A 26,236-nucleotide genomic window follows, 5' to 3' on the forward strand; every position below is an offset into this window, starting at 1 on the left:
TTTGTGAGTGTCTGTCTGTTATCAGTCAGGCTTTGCATGCGTGTCCCAGTTATCTGTGGTTACAGGACTCATAATGGGGTGAACGCACAAAAAAGGGGGATGTGTGTGTGTGTGTGTGTGTGTGCGTGTGCACATCTAGGCTACTTATGCAAAGTATGTGTGTACTTGATGTGTGTGCGTGCGTGTGTGTCCAGGGCTCTGGCATGGCTTCCATCAGCTCTCAGTGTCAGGCCTGGACTGCTCAGATAAGACGCACAATTAATAACGCAGCAGGAGGCAGGAGCAGGCCCTGCCTACTCTGTGTGTGTGTGTGTGTGTGTGTGTGTGTGTGTGTGTGTGTGTGTATCAGCCAGTACGAGAGGGAAGTGAGGAGGACATGACTCATATATTTATGCATGCGTGTGTGTGTGCGCACTGCACTAACCACATGAAACGCCACTGTCCCAAATTCTTGGACATAATGAACGCATTCTGCAAACGTCTAAGGAAAGCAGACGATCTATAACCACTCCAATTGTAGTTTCATTGCTGCCACTTATACATTTTTGGAGCTTGCCCTCTTCTTCAGACTTGATCAGGATTTTTCTAAGTTGCAATAGAATTCTATAGGATTGTATAGGAAGTTAGGAACTTTGGGAAATTTCCAAAGTTCCAAGTTCCCTTTGTACCACAAGTTCATCGGTTCAACTGCAAACCCGGGCACGGCCAACTCTGTAATGAGTGTGAGTAGCACAGCTTTCGGTGCTGTGTGTGTGCGCGTGTGCATGCGTGCGTGTGTGTGTGTGTGTGTGTGTGTGTGTGTGTGTGGGGGGGGGGGGGGGGGGGGGGGGTGAGTCGATCTCTCCAAATTGGTTTGGTTTGTGTTTGACTCCATTGTGTCTGCATGTCTACATAATCACACTGATGTGGCTGGTTTCTCTTATCTTACCAAAACACACACACGCACACACACACACACACACACACACGCGCACATGCACAGGCAGAGGACACACAGTCACACCCGGCCTCACGAGAACAGTATTGCTTTGAAAAGGCAAAGAAACCTACTATTCATTTGCAATGGAAGCCAGCGACATGAAGATGCAAAGATACCGCCAACGTTTGTAGCTGCTACGAAGCTACAAAAAAGTTAGTTGAGCTGGTTTCAACTTCCGCTACAAAGATACAAAGCTACAAATACGCTGTGTAGGTTTGTATCTTTCGCATTTGCCAGTGTGAACGCAGCATTACACAGAGTGAGATGTCAGCTTCTCGCGTTAACGAGCTAACGTGTCCACCTGGCTTCGGTACACAGACTGCGTGTCCAAGTAATTAACATTCTGCTGTATATGCTGACGATTGACTTGGTCAGTGGTTCATTTTTTGCCTTTTATTGATAGTATCAAGTGAAGACTAGCCTCGGAAACCCAGACGTTTTTATTTCCAGTGAGAAAAAAAAAAGCTCCAGGGCCGAGTCCACTTCAATTCGTTATACAGTAGCGCAAACGTCGCTCACTCTCTGCTGATTTCTGATCGTCTGCACCTTTGTTAAATTGACGCACACACGTACACACACACTCCTCTCTCTCTCTCTCTGTCGCTCTGATTAATTCGTCTCATGTCGCGCAGCTGCGTCTAGTTTCTCCCGGCGGATCCTGCTGGGAGCTGAAAACCTTTTTGTTTTTGTTTTTTTTGTTTTTTTTAGCTTGTGTTCAGCTTATAAAGGGCATTAAACAGTGTTTCTCAAATTGGGGTACGCAGAGGTACTACAGGCCTCCTTTACTGTTATGTTTAATGATAAAACATTGACAAAATGTATGAACGTGCTGGCTCTGTAAAGCTTTAAACCAAATAAATGAGAATTGACTAGTAGCACAATGAATAGACGACAATTAATCTGGTCACTTTTATTTGAACATATTGACTACAATGAAACTTTTGAGGTCAGTATTTTCTAATCAAAATGTTTTAAAGATTAAAGGGGCACTTGGATTCAGCAGTCAGGAAAAGGGAGTTAAAGAGTACTGAAGCCCAAACAGAGGGGGAAGTACTGGTTTCCAAACAAGGGAATACAAGTTGAGAAATGATGAGATGGGGAAGAACTTTGATTTGACAGTGCACGAGTGCGTGCATCTAGTTCTTGTGCGTGCATCCAGCCAACAAATCCCCTTAATCATGTTGCAAACCTCTTCATTATTGGGTTATGCCATTAGATTATGTCTGCTATGTGTGTGTTATGCTGTTGCATAACGTGGTTTATACTTTCATCCATTTCCCTCTTGGGAGGCAGAGTTCTAGTACGAGTATGAGCAGCTTTGTTACGCCTCCTTTTGAACTAGCATTCATAGTGATTTTATTCACGATTATTGCATTTAATTTATAGCTAACCATCCACTTTTTACAACCTGCATCTGTTAGTGGACTATATATGAACGCTTTTAGTAGACTATTGGGTGTGTTTGGAAATGCACTGATTATCTGTTCCGATTTCCGAGTGCTCTGATATCGTCTAATTTATGAATCGGAGGAGATGCTTGTTAACTAACCTTATCTTTAAAACTCAATGTATCCCATGTATAAACATGAGTATTACGTGTTTTGTGTATACTGTACTGTAAGATGCATGTTGAATACTGTCTACTAGGGCAGTCTTAGTGGCCATAATTCTTTGTGCTCTTTACTGTGACCGTTCTTTCAGTAAAAGAGTCAATCAAAGATTGTCAGTGGAATTGAGCTGCCATCGGGAACAGGAGCTCCAGGCTAACATCTGTCCCCCCCAACAAGGCCCCCCTCCCCAACGGTTCCATTCTGTCATGACTATCATGGAGGATTGAGACCCAGAGGGATGCCTATTCATCCTGGCCGCCTTAATCCTCAGTACCCAGATTACACTGTTCCCCTTCCTGGAGAGGGAGAGTGTAGGTGTGTGTGTGTTTGTGTGTGTGTGTTATTTTTTAAATGACTCGTGAGGTGACGCGTGGGGAGCTTGTGATAGATGGTGCATTTTTGTGTGGACAGGGCTTTTGTATTTACAAAATGTAGGTCAAAGCATCGGTAAGGTACAAGTAGAACTCTCAAGGCAGCATTGTCAGCCAGCGGGACACTAAAATCTGGCATCGGTCGGGCTTCACTTCCCGCCATCCGAGATTATTGACAAAGATAAATTCTCTTCTCTTCTTCTACTATATCTCCATCCTGTAGAGACAGCATTAGAGATGGAGAGATGGAGAGAGTGATACATTACATACTTATATACATACACACACACACACACACACACACACACACACACACACACACACACACACACACACACACACTGAGGGTGTGGGGAAATTATTTGCCAGTCAAAGAGGACGACATATAGAGGTAATTTGAATGTAGAGCGAGCGGTTGGAACACATTTGCCTTATCTAAGCCTCAGACGGACAGGGACCTGATTGATGATCCCGGCTAAGGCCCAGCCCGAGTATGGCTGGCTGTCACGTTTGTATTTTTTTTGTATTCATTTTTTTATTGCGTTGAACATTGGAACGTTACATTTTGACCAGCTGCGAAGCAGGCTGGTCTACAATCTATCATGTTGGTAGTGGCAACTTATGGTATGGTGAAAGATGCTGGTGGCATCGGTTGTGTTAGCCAGACCACCAAATTAAAAATAATATTGAATTGTCGGAGGAAAAATCTGCTTGCCTGCCATGCCCCTAAAAAAGGAAAACCTAAAAAAAGAAGAAAAAAAAAGCTTTAACAAGATTGGGGGGGGGGGGGGCACACAATGGCATGGTGTGGTGCCTCCCTCTGTCCCTCGCTAGCCTGCTCCCACTCCCCTAGTCCCTCCTGTATTGTTGGAACTCGTTTACCAGTACAATGCTGTTATTCGTGTGTGTGTGTTCTCCTGAGGGAACTGGATGTACACACACTTATGCACGCGCGCACAGTCGCACACACACCGTCTGTCTCTCAATCGCTCTCTCTTATTATGCCTGCATATGTTTTGTATCAAACGGGCATCAATATGTACTATTACGCAATGCGTATTATTTTGTGTGTGTGTGTGTATGTGTGTGTGTGTGTGTGTGTGTGTGCGTGTGCGAGCGAGCTACATGAGAGCTGAGCATTATGTCTCCTTGCCAACCTTACATAACCCACTCTCACAATGTACTCTCTGCTGTCCAGAAACAAAAACGCCACAGTGTGCATGTTTTCTCCCATAAATAGACAAGTTAAGACAACTCTGTTTAACTCAATCCAATGATTAGATTGGTGTGTGTGGGGCGCCTACAGTCAAGTCAGTGGTGTAAAGCAGTGGTTCCCAAACCTTTTCACGTTAAGGACCCCAATTTGAAAAGATACCAGGGACCCCCCCATAAGAAGATGTTTACGGCTCAGTGATTCTCAACCCATTTAATTTCAAGGACCCCCAGTTTGACATGAATTAGTCTATGGACCCCCATTTAATGGCATTTCTATCTCCATTTTGTTCCATTTGTACACTCTCAGCGTTACAGACCCATAAGGGTCCATTCGGTTCTAAACTATAATTTAGCTGGGGACCCCCTGGAACTCCACCAAGGACCCCTGGGGGTCCCCGGACCCCACTTTGGGAACCACTGGTGTAAAGTAACTATTAAGTACAATTTCTCATGTTCACTACTTTTACTACTACTCAACTACACCCCAAAGGAAAATAATATACTTATTACTCTATTATTTGAAAACGTTTGTAGTTACTCTGTATATTTTGATTATTATTATTACAAAATCACTTCAGCCCTATTATCTACTTTGTACAATCTACAAGCTAAGTGACATGTTGTGAGCTTGTAGATCGGCTTCAAATTGCCAAAATTGCCAAGACAAACACTTGGTAGTGTAAGAAATTGCAGCTATCTCACGGTTCTGATGAATTTAATTTTAATGATTTTTTTCCCCTTCCTTACGGTTCGTTTTGGGGGTCCTCAAAATAAATGACGCCGCTGCATCCGCCGGAGTCGATGGTGGCAATCAATGAGTTAAATCGTCAACCGCGATTATTTGTGTGGCTACTTATCGTCTACCTCAAATTCTAATGGTGGCAGCCCTGATCCCTCTCTCCCCTCATTCCTGTCCCCCCTCATCCATTTGTTCTTCACTGCTGTCATTTTTATGACTCCTCCTGCCCCTCCCAATGAAGCCTGTCAGCCTGTCTTTTCTCCCCACCTCGTATGCTAATCTCCATCTTTCTTTTCTCTCTCGCTCCTCGAGGTCTCCCGCTTTTTGAAAGATTAATTGCTGCCATACGGCGTCTTTCCACGGTGGACGAGCCAAACCCACTTCAGCCCTACGGTCTTTGTTTCTATGTCAAAATAGACAACCTAAAACCTGAAAATCGGCTGTTTTCACCTGCCTCTGTCTGTCTGTCTTTGCTATTCGCTTTCTCTGTTCTGTCTGTGTTACAAAGTCATTTTCAAGTTTCGTCCCTTCAGAGCACAACTATTGTTTGAACAAAATGAACATGTCAAAATGGAGGATTTCAATACGGAGTTATTGTAGCCTGTGGCAACTTGCGTTAATGTAGGAAATGCTTTGGTGTGAATAATTCCTTAAAATCTCTCTCTCTCTCTCTCTCTCACATATCAGGTGCCTACAGACGTGTCCATGGGTCTTTTGGCTGAGCCCCAGGTGGCCATGTTCTGTGGGAAGCTCAACATGCACATCAACGTGCAGAGCGGCAAGTGGGAGTCCGACCCCTCGGGCACCAAGAGCTGCATCGGCACCAAAGAGGGAATCCTGCAGTACTGCCAGGAGGTGAGGATGAGTGGGACAGGCGTCACTGTGGTTGGTAACTCTGAGGGGGGCGAAACATGGAACCAAATGGAGCCGGACGAGTCCGTTTGGTTAGATTTTTGCCCTCTCAGAGTTATCATAACCTTCGTTTCAACTCGGTGTACAGTTGATGGGGCAGGCCTTCATTTTCAATGTTGCCGATATACAGAACACAAAATAAACAGGAATATGCATTATTATACAGTAATATTAAATATATGAATCAGAAAACAGAAAATTAGGGGTGCGATATTGTCGATTTTAATTTCAAGAATTAAAATCGAACATTGACTATGTATCGTATCGTTTTGCAATGCAAATCGGTATTGAATCGTTTTGCTATGCAAATAATCGATTGCATCAATACTACATTTTTGTGCGTGGTATTTAGCATTTTTTTGAAGAAAAAAGAAAGAGGGGTTTAATTAGGCTACTTAGTTTAAAATAATGTCAATGTATTTAAAATAGTTACTGTATCGATTTCAAATCATTGAATCGTATCATATCGGATCGCCATAATGAACCAATATTATCCATGTATCGAATCGTCAACCATGTATCATGTTACGTATCGTATCGCTGTTAAAATGTATCGTTACACCCCTACAGAAAATACTCTATTCAAAGAATTAAAACGGATAACTAAAACAGACCGAAAACAAAAGTGTTAGAAACCATTTTCCCTGAAAGGACTTCTGGAGCTTGTTCCAATCAAATGGGGCGCTGACAGAAAATGCTACCTTGTGTGAGAAAATGGATCCTTGAGGGACAGAAAGTCACTCGAACGAGTCTGATGGGGACTTGGATTCTGATCCAACATAGAGCATATATAAGGGGGAGGGGCATTCCTGAGATGGCTTTAAAAAATAAACGGACACCAGTGCGCGCCTCTCAGACAGAGAGGATAAGAATCTCTGGGAATATGTGGCCTAATGCATATGAAAATGGAGGGTCCTTAACAATGAAAAGGTTTGGGAATCACTGCACCAAGGTCCCCCCCAAGCACTCTTCGTTATAGTTCTCTATAGTTATTATAACCTAATTTACAACATTTAGGCATTTAGTAGACAAGGTAATCATTTACTTAGATTGCAGAGAGTAGCAATGGGACAATAATCGCTTACCAAAAAGCAAAAATAAATTCCATAAAGTAGAAAACAAATGTAAATGTGTACATGTAGGTGAATATGAAAATAGCCGATTTGTAGATATGCTATTTTTACTAGTTTGGGTCCCGGGGAGACATCGAATTTCTCTTTTGGGTCACGGGCTAAAATGTTTTGGAACCACTGCTCTAAATGTCACCATCCTTTAAAAAAAACAATATAGATAACTGGAACCAGGACGTGAATTGAATTCCACTGGCTCCCTTGTCCTGTCTCCCCCGTCAAACAGTTTTTCCTGTTGTGTTTCAGTGTAGAAACATAACATGGGAAGTGGCCTCGTTTGTTCAGATTCGTCTAATGTTTGTGTGATGAAGATTTGGCCTCGTTTCTGAGCGTAAGTTGCTTGTTTTGGGGTGGCTTCCAAATGTTTTGATTATTGTTTAAACGAGTGGTTCTCAAACATTGTCAGGTCAAGGACCCCCAAATGAATGTATATTGCACACGGACCCCACATCTGGAATTATAATTTGTGCCAGGGACCCCCCTGTACCAGAGTTTTGTTCGTGTAGATTGCCTATTTTCAAATGGCCAATATACTGTACATAGGCTTAAAGTGGTCATTTGACTAGTCGCTTCTCTTGTGCTTATAGGGGTGTTATAGTGAACTGTGCGAGGGAAGACGTATTTGATGTAGCGAGTCAACATTTTTTATCAAGGGGAAATTTGCTTCCAAAATAACTAAATGTGAAATAATCCTTTGGTCCCCAACTCGCTTAGGGTATTTCTTTTTTTCACAGCACATTTGCACATGCTGAACATTCAATGTTTTCGCTGCATTTACCCAGCGATAAGGGGTAATAGACTGCATTTACCCAGCGATAAGGGGTAATAGACTGCATTTACCCAGCGATAAGGGGTAATAGACTGCATTTACCCAGCGATAAGGGGTAATGGACATCATTTACCCAGCGATAAGGTGTAATATACTGCATTTACCCAGCGATAAGGGGTAATAGACTGCATTTACCCAGCGATAAGGGGTAATGGACTGCATTTACCCAGCGATAAGGGGTAATAGACCGCATTTACCCAGCGATAAGGGGTAATATACTGCATTTACCCAGCGATAAGGGGTAATACACTGCATTTACCCAGCGATAAGGGGTACTAGACTGCATTTACCCAGCGATAAGGGGTAATAGACTGCATTTACCCAGCGATAAGGGGTAATAGACTGCATTTACCCAGCGATAAGGGGTAATAGACTGACCTTACCTCTTATCCCTAAACATCTTTGGCTATTTTAACTATTCATACATGGGCAACTTGCGGCCAGGGGCCACATGCGGCCCTCACCATCACTTGTCACGTTTGCCACGAATGCCACGTTTTTTTTTTCTTTCGACACCGCCGGTATCGTCCTACTTTGGGGATCACGGAAGCATATCAGGGCCGTATGTTAGATCCATGTGTTGTGATCACAACAGCTGAAACGGTCCCGTGAGGTCGCCATAACTTCCTCCAAAAACATGGATTATGTTTTGTATGATCACCTCAATTCCAATACAAAGAGTTTTTTGGATCGCGTCTAGCCCAGGACCCGATGATGGAAAATAATAGATGACATCGCGGAAGCGAAGGGTTGCCTCGCGACGATGATGCCAAGAGCCATTATTAAACCCTTATCTTGTCCAGTCTCGCCCTAGGCCATCTGTGATCATTAATTTATCTCGCCCTAGGCCGGGGAATGAGTTAACAGCCATTTACAAACTATTAACCGGGGGGGACCTTCTGATTCCCTGAGTGTCTCCTATAGGCCTGAGCAAAACATAATACAACTTGAAACTGTGTGTGCAGGTTTACCCAGAGCTCCAGATCACCAATGTGGTCGAAGCCAACCAGCCAATCAGCATCCAGAACTGGTGCAAGAAGGGACGCAAGCAATGCCGCAGTCACATGCACATCGTCGTGCCCTACCGCTGTCTGGGTAAGAGACCGTAAGCCTGGGTGTGTTTGTGTGTGTGTGTGTGTGTGTGTGTGTGGCACGTAGCAAGCAGTGGTTCCAAAACCCCCAAACTGACACTAATTAGCCTGCGGACCCCCATTTGAAAAGATATGCCAGGGACCCCCACAAGAGAAGGTTTTTACGGCTCTAGCAGTGATTCTCAACCCATTTAATTTCTAGGACCCCTCAGTTTGACATATCTATCTCCGGAACCCTCAATTTATATTGTAAAATCAATGTTAATTTAACTGGGAGTGTACAAATGGAACGATTCCATTTGTACACTCTCATAGTTAACAGACCCATAAGGGCCCACTTGGTTCCAAACTATCATTTAGCTGAGGACCCCCTGGAACTCCCTCAAGGACCCCTGGGGGTCTCTGGGAATCACTGACATAAAGAAAACGGCATGCTGCTTCTCCACATTTGAAATGTACATTGTAAAATATGATTAATTGACAGGGGACAGCGCTGAGTGTACGGCATTTATCCTGGAATGAATATGAGATGACCTGTGGTAGGTTAAAGGAGTAGTTAGAGTACTTATTTTGTAACAATTTCACACCACCATGAAGCCTCGATCAGTTTGCACTTTTTACACATTCTCATCTCCACAGACATTTACCACTGCACAAGGACTTAGACAGACAGTTCAAACATTTACCACTGCACAAGGACTTAGACAGACAGTTAAAACATTTACCACTGCACAAGGACTTAGACAGACAGTTCAAACGGATGCTATGACAATGGATATAACGGGTATTGCATACTAGGGTGGGGTATGTATTTCCGATTTTCATTGTTTTCAACTTGTACCGTTCCCAAGGAGGCCGGTACCGACCAACCTTAATCAATATAAAACATTAAGTGTGTGTGTGTGCGTGTGCGTGTGTGTGTGCGCTGCAGTCGGGGAGTTTGTGAGCGACGCCTTGCTGGTTCCCGACAAGTGTAAGTTCCTGCACCAGGAGCGTATGGACCAATGTGAGAGTCACCTGCACTGGCACACTGTGGCTAAAGAGGTACGTGCGCATTGTCCATTTAACTCGGAGAGTATAAAAACTCACTCTCAATATGCACACTCAACTCAAGTATAGAGGCTCTCGTAAAGCCTTTTCCTGTGGGAACCCCACAACCTCTGTTAAAATGCCAAATCTCTCTCTCTCTCTTCCCCCCCCCCCTTCCCCCCCCCGGTCGCTCCAGTCGTGCGGGGACCGCACCATGAACCTCCACGACTACGGGATGCTGCTGCCGTGCGCCATCGACCGCTTCCGCGGCGTGGAGTTTGTGTGCTGCCCCGCGGAGGCGGAGCATGATGCCGACAGCGCAGAACAGGATGACGACGACTCTGACGTGTGGTGGGGTGGCGCCGAGACAGACTACTCGGACAACAGGTACGTGTGTGCACACACACACACACACACAAGTTCCTCTACAAGCTGACAACGTTGTGAGCTTGTAGATCTGCTATTATTGGTGAGGATACTTGGTGTACCGTAGGTTGAAAAAGAACAGGTACAGTGGGTCCCCAAATAATAGTGAAGTGATTTTTTGTTTTACTTTTAAGACCTTTTTTATTACCTAAAACAAAAAAGGAATGCATCAAAAGTAATCAACAAGCTACATACTATAAAAACTGGTAAAAGAAAGCCAATCTAGAAGCTTAGCTATCTTGTAGATCAGCTATTTTCACAATGTAAGAACCGAGTGAAACTTAATGTAATGCCTCCACTCCTACAACAAGTGCTTGTCAGGACGGGGGGTCCCCAGTTCAAATAATGAATGATTAACACAATCTGTGCTGGCACGAGAAAATCTCGTGAATAGCTACTGTACCCAGCTGTCCATCCATGAGATTACGATTACCTCAAAATAAATAATTATCTTTTAGTGGCAGGGCGAGGTGTTGGACTGTACATCAAAGATGATCCCTTTGAAACTTCTCAAAGGAACTTTCACTGCCAGTTTTAGTCTGGACCTGTAGGTCGTTCCACGACCAGGGGCCAAAGAAGGCCAGACATTTTTTCCAATTTACTTTTCGTATTTTTGCCATTTCATTAGAATCTTGGCAGCGCTATGCTATGCGTCCATACTGCGTGTCATCCCCCTGCGCTGTGTTCTCTCTCCTCCTCAGCATGGTGAGAGAGCCAGAGCCAGCCGATCAGCAGGTGGAGGAGGAGGTGGAGGACATCAGGACGGCTGCTCCTCCTGCCGTGGTGCTGGAACAGCAGCAGCAGCAGGTAAGCCTGTCAGAACGAGCGCATAACGCGCCTAATCACAATCATTCAAGATGATCGCCGTTATGTTGCATTGTTGAGGTCAGCCCGTTGCTCTCCCCAGGTTTGGCAGAGGGAGTCAACAACCCAATTTTCAGATGGGGGGGGGGGGGGGGGGGGGGTCGGTGGCCATATCATTTTTGGGGTCCTTGACATGAAATAGTTTGAGAACCACATAGAAACATAGAAAACTGTCATGATTTAGAAGACATTTGTAGAATCTGGACAGCCAATGATCAAAAATGGTTTGACTAGTTGCAGCCACAGAATAATATACTGTAGAGAAGCTAGCTCTTCAAGCAAGCTCGTTCTTTTTTTTTTTGACAATTCAAGCATCATCAACCAAGGGAGGACAATAACAATACACGTTCAAAGCATGAGCAGGTCATCTCAAGGTGAGAAGAGAGGACAGCTCTGTTTTTTAAACAATTGAAAACAATGATTGACCGAATGCATGAACAGCAAGGGCGAAATCCAAAAGAGATCGGACGGGCGGTCGGTAAGTGGTCGGTCGATTTGCCAGTCTTTTTTCCCGACCAATGGCAAAGCTTCTAGGAAAATCTTTGAATGCAGATTGTGGCCCCTAGAGGTAGCGTTTTACCCATTGCTGGCTGAAAAAAGAAAATAAAGGTCATTCAAATTTTGACATTATTGCTTATAGCTACTTTAAGTTAAAAAAAAATTCCTCCACTCCGTCTCTCTACAGGAGGAGGAGGCTGAGGAGGAGGTGGAGGAGGCGCTGGACAACGACCGGGACGGAGACGGTGCGGAGGACGAGGAGGATGAAGAGGACGATGATGACGAGGAGGCGGGAGGCGTTGAGGAGGAGGAGGAGGACGTCGTCGACACGCTCGACGACGCCGCCGCCGACGATGACGACGACGACGATGAAGACGACGAGGAGGACGACGGCGGCGAGCCCACCACCAACGCAGTCGCCATGACTACGACCACCACCACCACCACCACCACCGAGTCTGTGGAGGAGGTGGTCAGAGGTGAGGCCGCGCGTTTTTTATTTTCTATGGTTATTTTTTGTGCCTAATTTCAGCTGTTTAATTTATTCATTTTCATTTTTAGTGCTACCTTACACTTAAAAAAAAAACCCCAGCTGAAAACAGTAATTGGCAATTTTTTTATATATATTTTTTATATTTATTTAATCGTAAATTTGTAATTTGTTAGAAATGTATTTTGTAATAATATAAATGTATTTATTTAGTTATTCACGTTTGCACATAAATGTCCAAAATATGGATGCCGGGCTGAATTCAACGGCATTCAATTTAAGTTTAAGTCTAAACAAGAGTCTTCGAAACCCCGGTGGTCATGTGGGGTTTTTTGCACAGTCTCCTCCAGTCCCGTCATTAAGGACACACTTAACTGTCCCGTGGCAAAGCCGCATGCGGGAGGTAACGGGACAGTAACGACACTGTGTGTGTGCCCCTCCCTCTCCCTCGCAGAGGTGTGCCGCGCCAGCGCGGAGACTGGGCCGTGCCGTGCCATGCTGCCGCGCTGGTTCTTTGACCGGCAGGAGGGCCGCTGTGCCCAGTTTATCTACGGCGGCTGCGGCGGCAACCGGAATAACTTTGAGTCGGAGGAGTACTGCCTGTCTGTGTGCAGCAGTGTCAGTAAGTCCTGTTCGCAAAGGCCTCGGCTAGCCGCTAACCGCTATAGCCGCTAGTGCCAGTGGCTCTCAATCTTTCAAAGTTCAAGGACCCCCCCTCCCCCCCTTAACTCTGACAGTATACAAATGGAACCAAGAGTTACAGACTTGTAAGGGTCCATTTGGAGTGTCCCTGGGCTGGACCCCCACTTTGAGAACCACTGCACCACTAGCGGACTGCCAGCTTTCTCCTGGTCCGTCCCTAATCCTTACTTTTCTAGGCAATGTTATTATAGTGACCTTTTCATCATTATTTGTATTTTTTATTTTTATTAGTTTAGTTTGGGTTAGTAGTAGTAAACCCTTTTATTATTTTATAATTATTATTTTGCTTACCTTTAGTTTATTTTTAATAGACAATAATTAGTTCTAGTTGTTTTTATCGAAATGTGGGATTTAGATGATTTTGGACAAATTCTACAACTATGGCAGTTTTACATCTATAATTTTAGTTTGTTTCAGTAGTTTTGTTTTAAAGAGGCCTACACAACAGTTTTTATTTTAATTTCAGTTAACTGAATATTTTTTTGTCAATTCTAGTTTTTGTTATTTTGCAACTTTTAGCTCACTATAATAACACCTGCTTTTAAGTAACCTGTAAGTTTGCAGTCTTCTACCCTTCCGTCCTATGGACCGTTTCCCTCTAACCCCTAACTTGCTTTGAGTGTGCTCAATCTTTTAACCACTTCAACCCTATTATGCATTGACCGGAGTCCCTCATGGCTCTGTCCTCTTTTCAGAAAATGACCGTTGTGAGCTTGTGGGACGGTTATTTTGGCCAAATGTTTGACCCATAAATAGGGATGCTGGTGTTGATTCATGTGGTTATGTAATGCAGGCAACCACAGAAGAGAAATTTGATGTCGCCCTGGGACCCAAACTAATAAAACGGGTCGCGAAGCATTGTGAGCTTGTAGATCAGCTCGTTTTTTAACTTTATTTCCTTTTTTACGGTACAGTTCATTTAGGAAATGACAAAATGGATTTATTTAGTGACTCCTGAGTGACTCATATAAATAGGTCTGTGACCCACTGGGTGGGAAACACTGATGTAATGGATGGTTTTAGGGATCTGTTTCTGGGGGCCAGGCCTCTCCAGGAATAATGCCCCGTGCACACAAATGTTTAGAATGCTGTGATTTATGAACTAAAACATCTGCCGCGCTAAGGTCTGCCTTATATCGTGTCCCGGTCATTTCTATTGTTCCATTCTATTGTTTCTATTGACTGGATCATTGAGTCAGAAACTGAACTCAATGGATGGAAATGGATTTTGCCGACCATGTTGAGATTACATAGTAATATTTGTCGGGTGAAAGGAGCTCTGTCCTGTGCGTTGTGTTCTTGTATCTGTTGTATTAGTATTATTTTTAGTATGTATGTTTCTGTGTCACTACCTCGCAGCAGTTGTTTTCGTTCGTTTGCGACGTTCTGTTCGTGGTTCAATGACTGTGTGTTGTTGTGGCTGGCTGGCTGCGGTGGGGCGCGGAATGTGGAAATCAGCCCTTCCACGGAGCGGACCCGGCGGTGTATGCATGGATACCCGGCATGCAGTTGCTCGCTATCCCGTTGCCCAGAGGTGCGTGTGTGTGTGTGTGTGTGTGTGTGTGTGTGTGTGTGTGTGTGTGTGTGTGTGTGTGTGTGTGTGTGTGTGTGTGTGTGTGTGTGTGTGTGTGTGTGTGTGTGTGTGTGTGTGTGTGTGTGTGTGTGTGTGTGTGTGTGTGTGTGTGTGTGTGTGTGTGTGTGTGTGTGTGTGTGTGTGTGTGTGCATGGACGCCGTGTCCTATTGGCCAGAGGAGGCAGACGAGGCAGCCCGTCAGGCTAAGCCGTCGGTATGACTATAGGGCTAGAACAGGTCAAAGTTTTCAGGAGCTTTTCATTAGTCAGGTGGTTTCACCTGACACAAAAAAGGGCAAAAGTAATAAGCAGGAAGTCTAAAGGTTTTGCTCTGGTGGTGATTTTAATGCTGTGCAAGGTTCATTGACCTTGTGCGCGCACCCAGCAGTGCTTCAGTGTTCGTAGCACAATGTTAAGCCTTGCAGTAAACCGCAATAATGTGATCGCCCTCTCCCCGTATTGCCCCCTACTACTTGTGTGTGTGTGTGGGGGTGTGGGTGTGGGTGTGTGTGTGTGTGGGGGGGGGGGGGGTGTACTACCGTCTGTGCGGGTGTGCGATTTCTGCTCTGCTGAGCATGCCTGCTGCAACATGGGAATGAGAATGCACTGTTTTTCACCCGCTGTGCCCACACACGGCCCCTTTTCTCACACACCTATTTGTATTCCTATACTCGTGAGGACAGTGATTTTATGGATTTTAGCCCGATTAGTCGATCGATGTACAAGTTGACAGCGGGACACATTTTGAGCTTGTAGATCTGACATTTGTAAGCTTGTAGAGCTGACATTTCGGATTCACGACGCTGGCATATATGCAGTAACTAAGTATAAATGAGCCAAAACTATGAACGCAAAGTTCGCAATCGCAAACCCCTTTATTTAAACCAGGAAACAAGTATTGCTCTTGTCGGGACCAGGGAAACACAATTTCTGTTTCTCACATGCTGCTATACTTGTGGGGACATTTGGTCCTGGCAGTAGTGCGTGCACACACACACACACACGCACACACACACACACACACTCACACTCACACTCACACTCACACTCACACTCACACTCACACTCACACTCACACTCACACTGAAGCGGCAGTGGGTTGGCGGTGGCTCAGGGGTAGAGTGACCGGGCTCCCCAGAGTTGATGTCGGAAGTGTCCTTGAGCAAGACTCTGAACCCCTAGTTGCTGGTGCCTTGCATGGTTTCCTCTGGCATCGGTGTGTGAATGTAATTCACAATCTCTGTAAAGCGATTGGATAGAGGCACTATATAATGTAAATGCACCATTTACCATTTACCTCACTCACTCGTGGTTAGAGCCTGGTCGATCAGCCATCAATGCCGGGGTCAGCGCTGTTGAGGGCCAGTGTTTGACATCCGATCCAAACTCGGCATGGCTGTGAGTCACGGATGGGCGGCCAAGCCATGTTGTTCTGGCCCGTTTGGTGACAAGCAAATCACTGGATCGAGTTGAGACAAAAAAAAACACTGACTTCAACCCGCTTAAACCGTATTGTCACTGCCTGGCAGAAAGATCCTATCTCCATATATTTGGTGTTTTTTTACTTTGTAAATTGTTTAACACCCTACTTGATCATACTACAGAGTCACACAAAAGCATCAAAAGCAGAACATCCACAAGTTCGAAACGCGTTATTGTGAGCTAGTCGATCTTTAGCTTTTTTGTTATTTGAATCCTGAAAAGGAAAAGTAACAGTTTTGGACATAATGAGGTTTCTACCAGACCATATACTTTTCTGTATGTCAAATAGTGAAAACGTTGAATTATTACAGTAACGGTACTCGAGTTACTTGGATTACAGACCTGCATACAATGCATTGTGAGCTTGTAAATCGACTATTTTTGGTGGATGTTACCCTAGTATGACATGTCCAGAATAAGGACACTATGGGGTTAAATTAGAAAAGCTGGCATGTTTTCGTGAGTCTGTGAAATCAGGCGTTCTCTTTAGACATAACCAGTTTCACATGTCTCTAGTCTAGCACGCTCACATCAACAGAACAGACTAAACACTCACACACACAAAGCAACCACTTTCACTGCTACAGGTGAAGGACATGGGCACAAGCGTATACACACGCACACTCCTCAGTGTTTGTGTTGCGACCAAGGACTTATTTGAATCAATGAAAGGTTATTTTAGCCAATGTGTAATGCTAATACAATATATCTGCATGGTAGAGCATGTCAATGCAGTATAACTAGTACATCTGTATGGTAGGTGTATTTCTCGCTGCCTTTAGCCCTTGCCACGTCTTTTCAGAGCAAGGTCATATTTTTTGAAGACCAAAAATGTGCCGGCCGTAAGGAAAAAACGGCTGTGTAACATGTTCGCACTCTTATTTTAATTCACCCCGAAACAAACCTTTTGTAACGACGCTTTGGTTATGAGTCGTGAATAAAGCTTGTTTTGATCAAAACGCAATTTGGGAAAATAATCAGATGAATAATCAGGATTCAAAACATTCCGTTAACATTTAAGTGGACGGACGCAGACCTTTTCACTTCAGGTTCATTTGCTGTTTATCGATATAAAGCAACCGAGAGCTATACGGTGCTATACGGTGGTGAAGAGCGCAATCTAACTTAATCAATAAAAATCCCCCAAAAGACGACTTTGACAACTATTGGGTTTTTTTATTGATTCCGTTTGAGATCGCTGATCGCCACCATCTGTTTAGCTCTCCATTGTTAGTCAACGCTCGGCCAGTGAAAAGGATACCAGGTATCAGATATCTGGCTTGGAGACCTTGGCAGGGTAGGGGGACTACAGACGGAAACAATTCTAGCAGTAAATGAGGTAAATTAATCGTTGTCACGGAATAATGTTTATAAATATTCTACTGTGTTTTATTAGACATGATAAGCAGTGTAATCTGTGCTCTTGGCTGAATTCCAGCGGCAGAATGACTGTTGGCGCTAAATGAAGCTCTGAATAAAGTAACAGATGAGAAGGGTTTTTGTCTGTGTCACACAATTATCTGTGGGTCATCTGAGGAGGAGTCGCCTTGAATTCTGGCTTTGAGCAAACCTCTTTTATAAGTGCCTTTGGTTTGTTTTTTGTCTGTAATATATTGGTAGAAGGTTGCGTTTTTCATTGTTTAGTTATTTTGGGGGAGGGGGCTTGTTTCTAAAGTGTAGTTGCTTATTTGGGATGTTGTTTAAACCAGTGGTTCTCAAACAATTTCATGTCAAGGACCGTCGGGGGGGGGGGCACGGTGGCACAGTCGGTAGTGCTGTCGCCTCACAGCTAGAAGGTCCTGGGTTCGATTCCCGCTGGGGACACTCAGCGTCCGCGTCATCAGCGCCCATACCCGAGGCGGGGTTGGCAAAAGGGCCCTTCTGTGTGGAGTTTGCATGTTCTCCCCGTGTCCCCTAGGATAGGTACCCTCACAAAAAACATGCAGTAATCCAGGTCTCTAAACTACCTCCCCCTGGCCAGCCGGGCGCCCGATGGAGGGAACCGGTTGGACACGCCATGTCCGGCCGGGGAAACTAACCCCCTGTCAGGTGAAACAAGCAGCTGGGACTCCTCATGCATAGAAGGAAGCATGAGGTCCGTCTGCTACCCCCCCCCAGGTTGGCAGAGGAAGTGATTTAAGAATTTAAGAATAAAAAAAGGACCCTCAGATTACTATGCAATTGTTCCTGTATCACCATCTGAAAACATGTTATGCCAGGGCAGGGACACCCGTACCAGTTCTGTGTTGTTAAAATATTGGGTAAAGAATATTACACATTTTTAACTTGGGCCTATTTTGTTTTAAATGCGATGCGTTGTGAGCTGCTATTTTCAAATGGCCGATGCGTATAGGTTTAAAGTGCTCATGTGGCCTACTTCTTTTGGGCTAGTTTTCATAGACCTGCTTGCTTATTTCTCTCGATAATTTCTGGCTACTACCTTCGTTTCTCTCTTGCTGGGTTGCATGCTAACGACATTAACTCCTGTTGAGATATTTGTGGTGTTGTTTTGTGTGTGTGTGTGTGTGTGTGTGTGTGTGTGTGTGTGTGTGTGTGTGTGTGTGTGTGTGCGCACATGTGTGGCCACTCGGCATATCCCAAATAAACGGGTGCAAGACGTTGGAATTGAAGTGCTGTTCTGACATCAAGCGCGATTCAGGGGCCATGTCCACAGAAATTGTTCCAGCGTGTTCTCTCATGCATTTCTATGGTAAAGACGCGCTAGAGTTGCTCCACTTCACCCCAAAGCACCAAACTTGTTTTATTGTCCATGGCTGTGTATGATAACCTGGTGATTTCTTTTCACTCCATGATATCGGACATGATACCCCCCCCCCCCCCCCCCCCCCCCCACCCCCCCCCTTTCTGTGGACATGGCCCCTTATACTTCATTGTACAACGTTGTCCCTCACCGAAAATAGCCTAGTCTATAAGTTCACAGTGCGCACTGTGAGATTTTTCTGTATTTTCGGTATGCGTCGACTCGTACCACGACAACGTTTGAAATGAGTCATAACCCAGGTCTGGTCTCCTTGCTACTCCTCAACTCTTAACCTCCTGTGTATTTTCTCTCTCTCTTTCGCTCTCGCTCTCTCTCTCTCTCTCTCCCTCGCTCTCGCTCGCTCTCCCCCCCCCCCCCCCCCCCCTCCCCCCCCCGGTCATCCGCGGCATCGTTTGCCATGTCGTCAACCCCCTCCCCCATACACATCTCAGTGCCCACAGCCACGCCGAGCATCCCCGACGCGGTGGACCACTACCTGGAGACGCCTGGCGATGAGAACGAGCACGCCCACTTCCAGAAGGCCAAGGAGAGCCTGGAGGCCAAGCACCGCGAACGCATGTCCCAGGTATACCCAGTTCCCCACCACTGATATGGTCGCTCACATATAAAAGACAGGGTGCTGACTCTCGCTGTCCTGGGGGGAGAGGGGGGGAAGAGCAGCTCGCAATTCATTTCTAATGGGAGTCACGTGGTTTTGACGAGACAAATGCTTGCTCCATGGCTGTCTTCTGCCCTCCTCCCACCCCCCATGGAGCAAGCAGGGAGCAAGCTGGTCTCGTCGAAACCAAGCGACACCCATTGAAAATGGGTGTGGAAGATGTGTGACTAAACATTCCAGGGAGGAAGTAGGTTTGTGAGATGGGGAAGGTCAGGATATGATTAGGAGGCTTTAGTAAGCAAAGAGATTTGAATCAGACGATGGAAGGTTTGGAAAGGAAGGTGACTCTATAAATAAACAACATGACATGCCAAGTGTTTACAGCAGTTGTTCATACCTTTCCAGGCCGCTGCCCCCCCAAAATAATTATAGTTGAACTGGGGACACCCACCCTGACAAGCACTTGTAATTCTAAGAGTTAGGAGTTTAGTTTGACTTTGTTCCGCACAAATACATATTAGATAGCTGATCTGCAACTAGTTCACAAACTAAGCCATTTAACATTTTTCTCTTTCTTATATTATTTGACAATTAGGACATTGTTTTACCGTAGCAGCCCAAGAGTGTTTCCCTAATTTAAAGCAGGAACCTGGGCTATGGGAATCACGCAGGTGAATTCATTCAGGTGTGTGTGTGTGTGTGTGTGTGTGTGTGTGTGTGTGTGTATGGGCGGGCTTATCTATGTCAAAATCCAACCCTGAAAATGATATAAAGAGAGACATAAACCTCACAAACCTGGAAAACATCGCTCTTGCATTTTCACGACACCTTGCTGATGCCTGTGGGGGGATAAAATTGCTTAGCAGACCGTTTTGCATGCGGTGTAGTCCCTAGTATACAGCTTACACACAGACACAGAGAGAGAGGGTGGGGGGGGGGGGGGTTGAGAATGAGAGCTAAGTTGGCATAAATGGAGGAAGAGCGAGAGAGGAAAGGCGTGGCGATTTAAGCAGAACAATGGGTGTGTTTTTCCTTGTTTTATTGTTTGCTTTACAATCTCTGTCTGCTGCATAGCCACGGCTGCGATGGTTCAAGCACACTAATTGCATTCCTAAATCAAGTATAGCTCCCTGTGCGGTCAGCAGTGCATGCTCAGGATTTCGCAGCTCGGAAAAGCGAGAGCGAAGACAAACTGCACACTCATGCACGCACGCACAAGGACGCAAATGGACAAAGGCTCCATTTGGTTCCATTTGTACGCTCTCAGAGTGACAGCCCTGTAAAGGTACAAATGTACCTTTACCCCGTCACTGAACTATTTTGTGAACCAGTGTATTATCGAAGAGTCAAGTCTAGCTATATATCTCGTGTTGTGTTTATATAGCAGACTCAAATGTGCACTTGCAGTTTAAACAACTGGAAAGCAAACTCCACATGCCCCAACATTTTATTTACCTGCCATAGTGTCAACCCCTTACCCCTGTGTCGGATCGGTGGTTAGATTGGCATATTTACCGATATGACAAATAAGGGCCGATCCGACAGTATCGGGACATCTCTACTTTTTATTCAAAGCGCTTTACATAGATTGTATTGGTCTGACGAAACGTTTCAGTCATGAGATCTCATTTGTTTGTTTTTAACCTGTTTTTTCTGGATTGGAACGTCTTTTAAAAAAAAAAAAAATCTTGAAAATGTGGCGCAAATCTTTGAATATATATTTCTTTCAACTCACTTGGGGGGGACGACGACACATATTTTCAGATGGGGGTCTGCGGCCAAATACAGATAATTCTGGGGGTTCTTGACATGAAAAAGGTTGAGCACCACTGACATAGAAACAGGTTTTTCAGAAAACCTTTTTTTAATCGGCCTCAGTCCTAAATGGGTTAATCCCTGCGCGTTTGTTAATTGTCTCCAGGTGATGCGAGAGTGGGAGGAGGCAGAGAGGAAGGCCAAGAGTTTACCACGAGCTGATAAGAAGGCTGTTATCCAGGTCAGACACACACACACACCAGGCACGTGCAGAGGGGGAGGGCTAGTGGGCCTTGAGCCCCTGCCATTTTTCCTCAGATTTCCCTAAAATATATATATATATATTGACCACATAAGGGCATGTGGGGGGGCAATAAGGGCTTATGTGGGGGGCCAATAAGGGCTTATGGGGGGGGGGGGGCAATACGAGCTTATGTGGGGGGCCAATAAGGGCCATTGGCCATTCAAGACGAACATTTGACAAGTAATGATAATTCCAGTATCATAAATAATTATACTTTTAATGTGCTAGCTGCCATCAGTCAGTTTTAGTTTCAGACTAATAAGAACTTTCTGGGGACATAATTGACAAAAAACAGTAAGTCCAAATTTCATTCTGACCCCTCCACGAAAAGGCCTCGTTGTCCTGAACCCTTATCTATCATTTATGCATTATGGATCAATAGTGTGGACTTAGACTGTTTTTCGTCTGTGGCATTCAATTCACCTTAAGAGAGTGGGTGGGGGTTTTGGGGTAAAACAAGGAAATGGGGGTGTGTGTTGTGCTTGTTGTGTTGTGAGTACGACGGAGTGTATGGAATAAAGAGACGTGTGGTTCTGCACGACCAAAGAGAGAAATGGCAATTCGTCATTTCTTGCTATTCCTACAACGTATTACTTATTTTACTGTCCAATGACATGAAATGGCACAAGGGACGGACCACACAAAAACACCACCCCCAAAAATCGGCACATGCTACGTGCACACACATGTACCCTTTTCTGGGGTTTGAGCCCCTGCCCCCTTAGTGCTCTCTGCACGGCCCTGACACACACACACACACACACACACACACACACACACACACACACACACACACACACACATTCAATTCAATGGAGCTTTATTGGCACGATAAAACATACATTTACATTGCCAAAGCCAGTGTCAAAATACAATAAAAACCGTTGAAAATTGGGGAAAGTATACACAGTTATGGATATACTGCAATATATAAATACTCTATCTATTGCAAGTAATAGTCCGGAATTCAGAGTGTACTGAAGGTGCAGAATGTCCCATTTCACGCGCGCAGCGTTTCCAGGAGAAGGTGGAGTCGTTGGAGCAGGAGGCGGCCAGTGAGCGGCAGCAGCTGGTGGAGACGCACATGGCGCGCGTCGAGGCTCTGCTCAACGACCGCCGCCGGCTGGCCCTGGAGAGCTACCTGACCGCTCTACAGCAAGACCCCCCCAGGGTACGTACACACACACACACACACACACACACAGGCCCTGGAGAGCTACTTGACCGCACTAAAGCAGGACCCCCCCCCCCCCCCCAGGGTGTGCGCGCAAACTCAGCTAGGGATGTCACGATTTCAGAATTTTAATTGTCACACAGATTATTACGATTTTTTTTACATTGAATATTGAAACATGGATACATGAAACAAATATTTCCGGTTTGCCTTTTGGGCTTCGTAATGAAAAATTCCACAGTGCACATACGTATGATTCAGACATAATTTCTTTTTTAATATTTGCAAGATTGCTGATGTGCAATCTTGCAACACGTCACGGTGCGACGTTTTGTAGATCTGTTATTGTATGGAAAATGTTTGAAAATGGATTGCGAATTCTGCAATTATCTCAAATAATTGCAAGGCAATCGTGTAATGTATAAATGGAGCTAGAAGTATCTGAGATCTATTGATGTGTACTTTATGGTGACATAAAATCATTCAACGAATTATTTTTTAAAACAACCAAATTGCCGTAAAAGACTTTTACGGTGTTCCTTCATATTTGGATCAGGATTGGCTTTCATAGCAGTAGATGCAGGTCTTAAAAAATCTGTCTAATATTTAGCATGTACCTACTTTCAACTACCCAGTGCAGACGTGTTTGGCTACGAGCCTTCATCATAGGGATGGGTCCGATTAATCGATTAATCGATTATCGTTGATAGGACCCGAAATCGATTATGAAAATTAATAATCGATAATCGTTTTTTTTTTTTTTTTTTTTTTTAATGAAAATCTGTTGGAAAGGCAATATTGTCATCCAAACAGGACAGGGCTATAGGCCTACCAAAGTGTGCCTGGGATGTGTCTGTGTAGCTGCATGACTGAGAGGAGTGAGTGGAGATTGATTCCAATCAAGATACCGTATTTTAAATTATATTGTCTGTGCTTTCCTCAGACTTGTAATCTCGGCACCGCTGTGAAAGAGGGTCTCAGCCCTCTGTGTGTTTTTCCGAGAATTCGATAAAGGTTGAAATTTAATAAAATGTGTCTGTCTGTCTCTCTGTCCCACAGCCGCGCCACGTGTTCAGCCTGCTGAAGAAGTACGTGCGTGCCGAGCAGAAGGATCGGCAGCACACGCTAAAGCACTTTGAGCACGTCCGCATGGTGGACCCCAAGAAGGCTGCCCAGATCAGACCTCAGGTAAAGCCCTCGCAGCACCCCCTGGCGCGCATGTTAATACCGACAGTTAATACCGTCAATCGACCCAGTGGCGGATGCGGAACATGTCTACAGCAGGTGTGATGTGTCCAGGATGTGGGAGTCAGAGGTTCTTCTCTATTTTCACCCCCCCTACCCTGTCAAGCACTTGGGTTCCAATGTTTGGCCAATATGTTTGACCATGCAGTGTTTATAAAGAATCTCTGTGAATTCAAGGCTTGTCATTGAGAAGCATTGTTTTGGGTGAACCATCCCTTCAACATTGTTCTCTCACTCAACAGTAAGAAACCACCATACAATATAAATATATACAGGGCATCTGCACATTTCTAAAGTGTGTGTGTGTGTGTGTGTGTGTGTGTGTGTGTGTGTGTATATGTATATGTATATGTATATGTATATGTATATGTATATGTATATATATATATATATATATATATATATATATATATATATTAGAGCTGGGACTCGATTAAAAAAATTAATCTAATTAATCAGAGGCTTTGCGATTAATTAATCTAGATTAATCGCATTTTAATCGCATATCATTCTTTGACCCGAGAACAGTGAGAAAGCAATTTTTTCAAATGGATTTTGGTATACTAGTGAATCAATGAATAGTGAATACATAAGTTTAAGCAATAAAACATTGTTTTTGTAGTAATAGGGGTAATAATTCTTTATTGAATAATTGCACACAACTGTGCTGTAATCCACGCTACCATCGGATAGCCTTTTAAATCCTATTTCCAATCCACGGGGACAAGCAAAGTGATCTCAGCGGCTTCCCCCAGTCTGGTGAACTGTCTGCGGTTTCTGGTGGTGTTATTGTCTGAAGAGGACACGGACACTTGGTGCGCAGGTCCGTCTGAAAACTGTCCAGTGACAACGTTCCGCGGTGAAAAAGATTGTGCGATTAAAATGCGTTAATTTTTTTAATGCATTAATTTTTCTGTAGTTAATTAATCGTAATTAATCGCAATTAGTCCCGGCCCTAATATATATATATATATATATATATATATATATATATATATATATATATATATATATATATATATAATTTAGAGTTTAATACCTCTAAAATATATGAAGTTTGATCTAGGTCTTGTGGAGGGTGAACTTGATCTAATCTCACACAACACTGAACAGAGTGCTGCAACACTGCTGTCGGAGACAGACCACACACACACACACTCCCTACAGCGAACTTAAATGGCTGACAAAAATGAGGAACTGCAATCCGCCGAGCGAATCAATAAAGCTTTCACTTAATCACGTCCCATACCCCCAATGAAATGAAATGCAATGCCACCCTGTGATCAAAGAACCAACGGGGAGGGCAGCGTCACAACAGCCAAAATCTTTACAGCATGAGTATTAGGGCTGTGAATCTTTGGGTGTCCCACGATTCGATTCGATTTCGATTATTGGGGTCACGATTCGATTCAAAATAGTTTTTTTTTTCTTTTTCTCGATTCAACTCTATTCTCGATCCAAAAAACGATTGGATACATTTCAGCACGATCTACTCAAGTCTTCTGGCATGAAAGCAGAGTACATTTAAAGCTTTTATAATTGTAAAGGTTTTAAGGTAAATCCAAGACAACATGTAAAAAACGTTAGAACTTATCTGACTGAGTCTGACACTCGGTTACCAGAACAATACATTCAAGTAAAAACTGCTGTAAAATAAATATAATTGGTAGGCTTAGGCTAGCTGGTAGTACAAATGCACACATGCACGGTATGCAGAAACCCATAATGTATTACACAGGTACTTTTGAACTTGCTAACAGAGTATGCATCTCTGTGCGTGCGGGCGTAAAATGTTGACGTCCTCACAAGCATGGAACTACAAACCTGTGTGTGTGTGTGTTCTCCCTAGGTTCTGACCCACCTGCGTGTGATTGAGGAGCGCATGAACCAGTCCCTGGGTCTGCTCTACAAAGTGCCCGGTGTCGCTGACGATATTCAGGACCAAGTCGGTGAGTCTCTCTCAACGCATCACCAGCTTCTTTCCAACTGTTCATTTAATCACAAGTTCACGGACGTTTGACAGGCAAGTCACACAGAGAGGTCACAACGTGCTTCAGCAGCCAAGTTGTGGCTAGAAGGGTTCGCTGCTCAACAGTAGGATGATGATATGACATTAAAAAGAAAGTTACTTCAAAATAGACTACCCAAATAAATTGACTATAGCCTGCATGTTTTGTAAATTTCCATTCCAGTCCTGTGGGTCTGGAAGTTCCGGGGACCCCCTGGGGACCCCCACACAGAGTTGCACCACTCACTTCACACGGGTGTGATGTATTAATGTCCAGGTGTGGTATGTAGGAACTGGAGGAACTCCAGTACTGAAATACATTATCAGACCTTTCTTTTGTACGTACAAGGTTGTCAGTGTAATTTAGCTTAGTTTACTTTAGCTTTTAGTTCATTTTAGTTGTTCGTGGTGGCGCAGGGGTAAAGTTCCTA

General features: G+C 44.4%; 1 protein-coding gene across 4 annotated transcripts in view; it reads left to right on the forward strand.

The window, feature by feature from the left end:
* The window catches only part of LOC310854268 (amyloid-beta A4 protein-like), a 54,959-nt gene that overhangs the window by 22,402 nt on the left and 6,321 nt on the right, over positions 1 to 26,236 (forward strand). Inside the window, exons 2-13 of one of the 4 annotated variants that reach the window (XM_083758858.1) lie at positions 5,602 to 5,769; positions 8,751 to 8,880; positions 9,808 to 9,920; positions 10,102 to 10,292; positions 11,033 to 11,138; positions 11,881 to 12,172; positions 12,638 to 12,805; positions 19,153 to 19,286; positions 21,241 to 21,315; positions 22,391 to 22,549; positions 23,612 to 23,740; positions 25,647 to 25,746. In XM_083758858.1, coding sequence (XP_083614984.1) covers positions 5,602 to 5,769; positions 8,751 to 8,880; positions 9,808 to 9,920; positions 10,102 to 10,292; positions 11,033 to 11,138; positions 11,881 to 12,172; positions 12,638 to 12,805; positions 19,153 to 19,286; positions 21,241 to 21,315; positions 22,391 to 22,549; positions 23,612 to 23,740; positions 25,647 to 25,746 — 1,765 coding nt within the window. The remainder of the gene's footprint in view (positions 1 to 5,601; positions 5,770 to 8,750; positions 8,881 to 9,807; positions 9,921 to 10,101; positions 10,293 to 11,032; positions 11,139 to 11,880; positions 12,173 to 12,637; positions 12,806 to 19,152; positions 19,287 to 21,240; positions 21,316 to 22,390; positions 22,550 to 23,611; positions 23,741 to 25,646; positions 25,747 to 26,236) is intronic. The other 3 variants (XM_083758859.1, XM_083758860.1, XM_083758861.1) reach the window with 3 other exon arrangements.

Source organism: Protomyctophum parallelum (assembly GCF_964188405.1).
Source record: "Protomyctophum parallelum genome assembly, chromosome: 23".
NCBI classification, from domain to species: domain Eukaryota; kingdom Metazoa; phylum Chordata; class Actinopteri; order Myctophiformes; family Myctophidae; genus Protomyctophum; species Protomyctophum parallelum.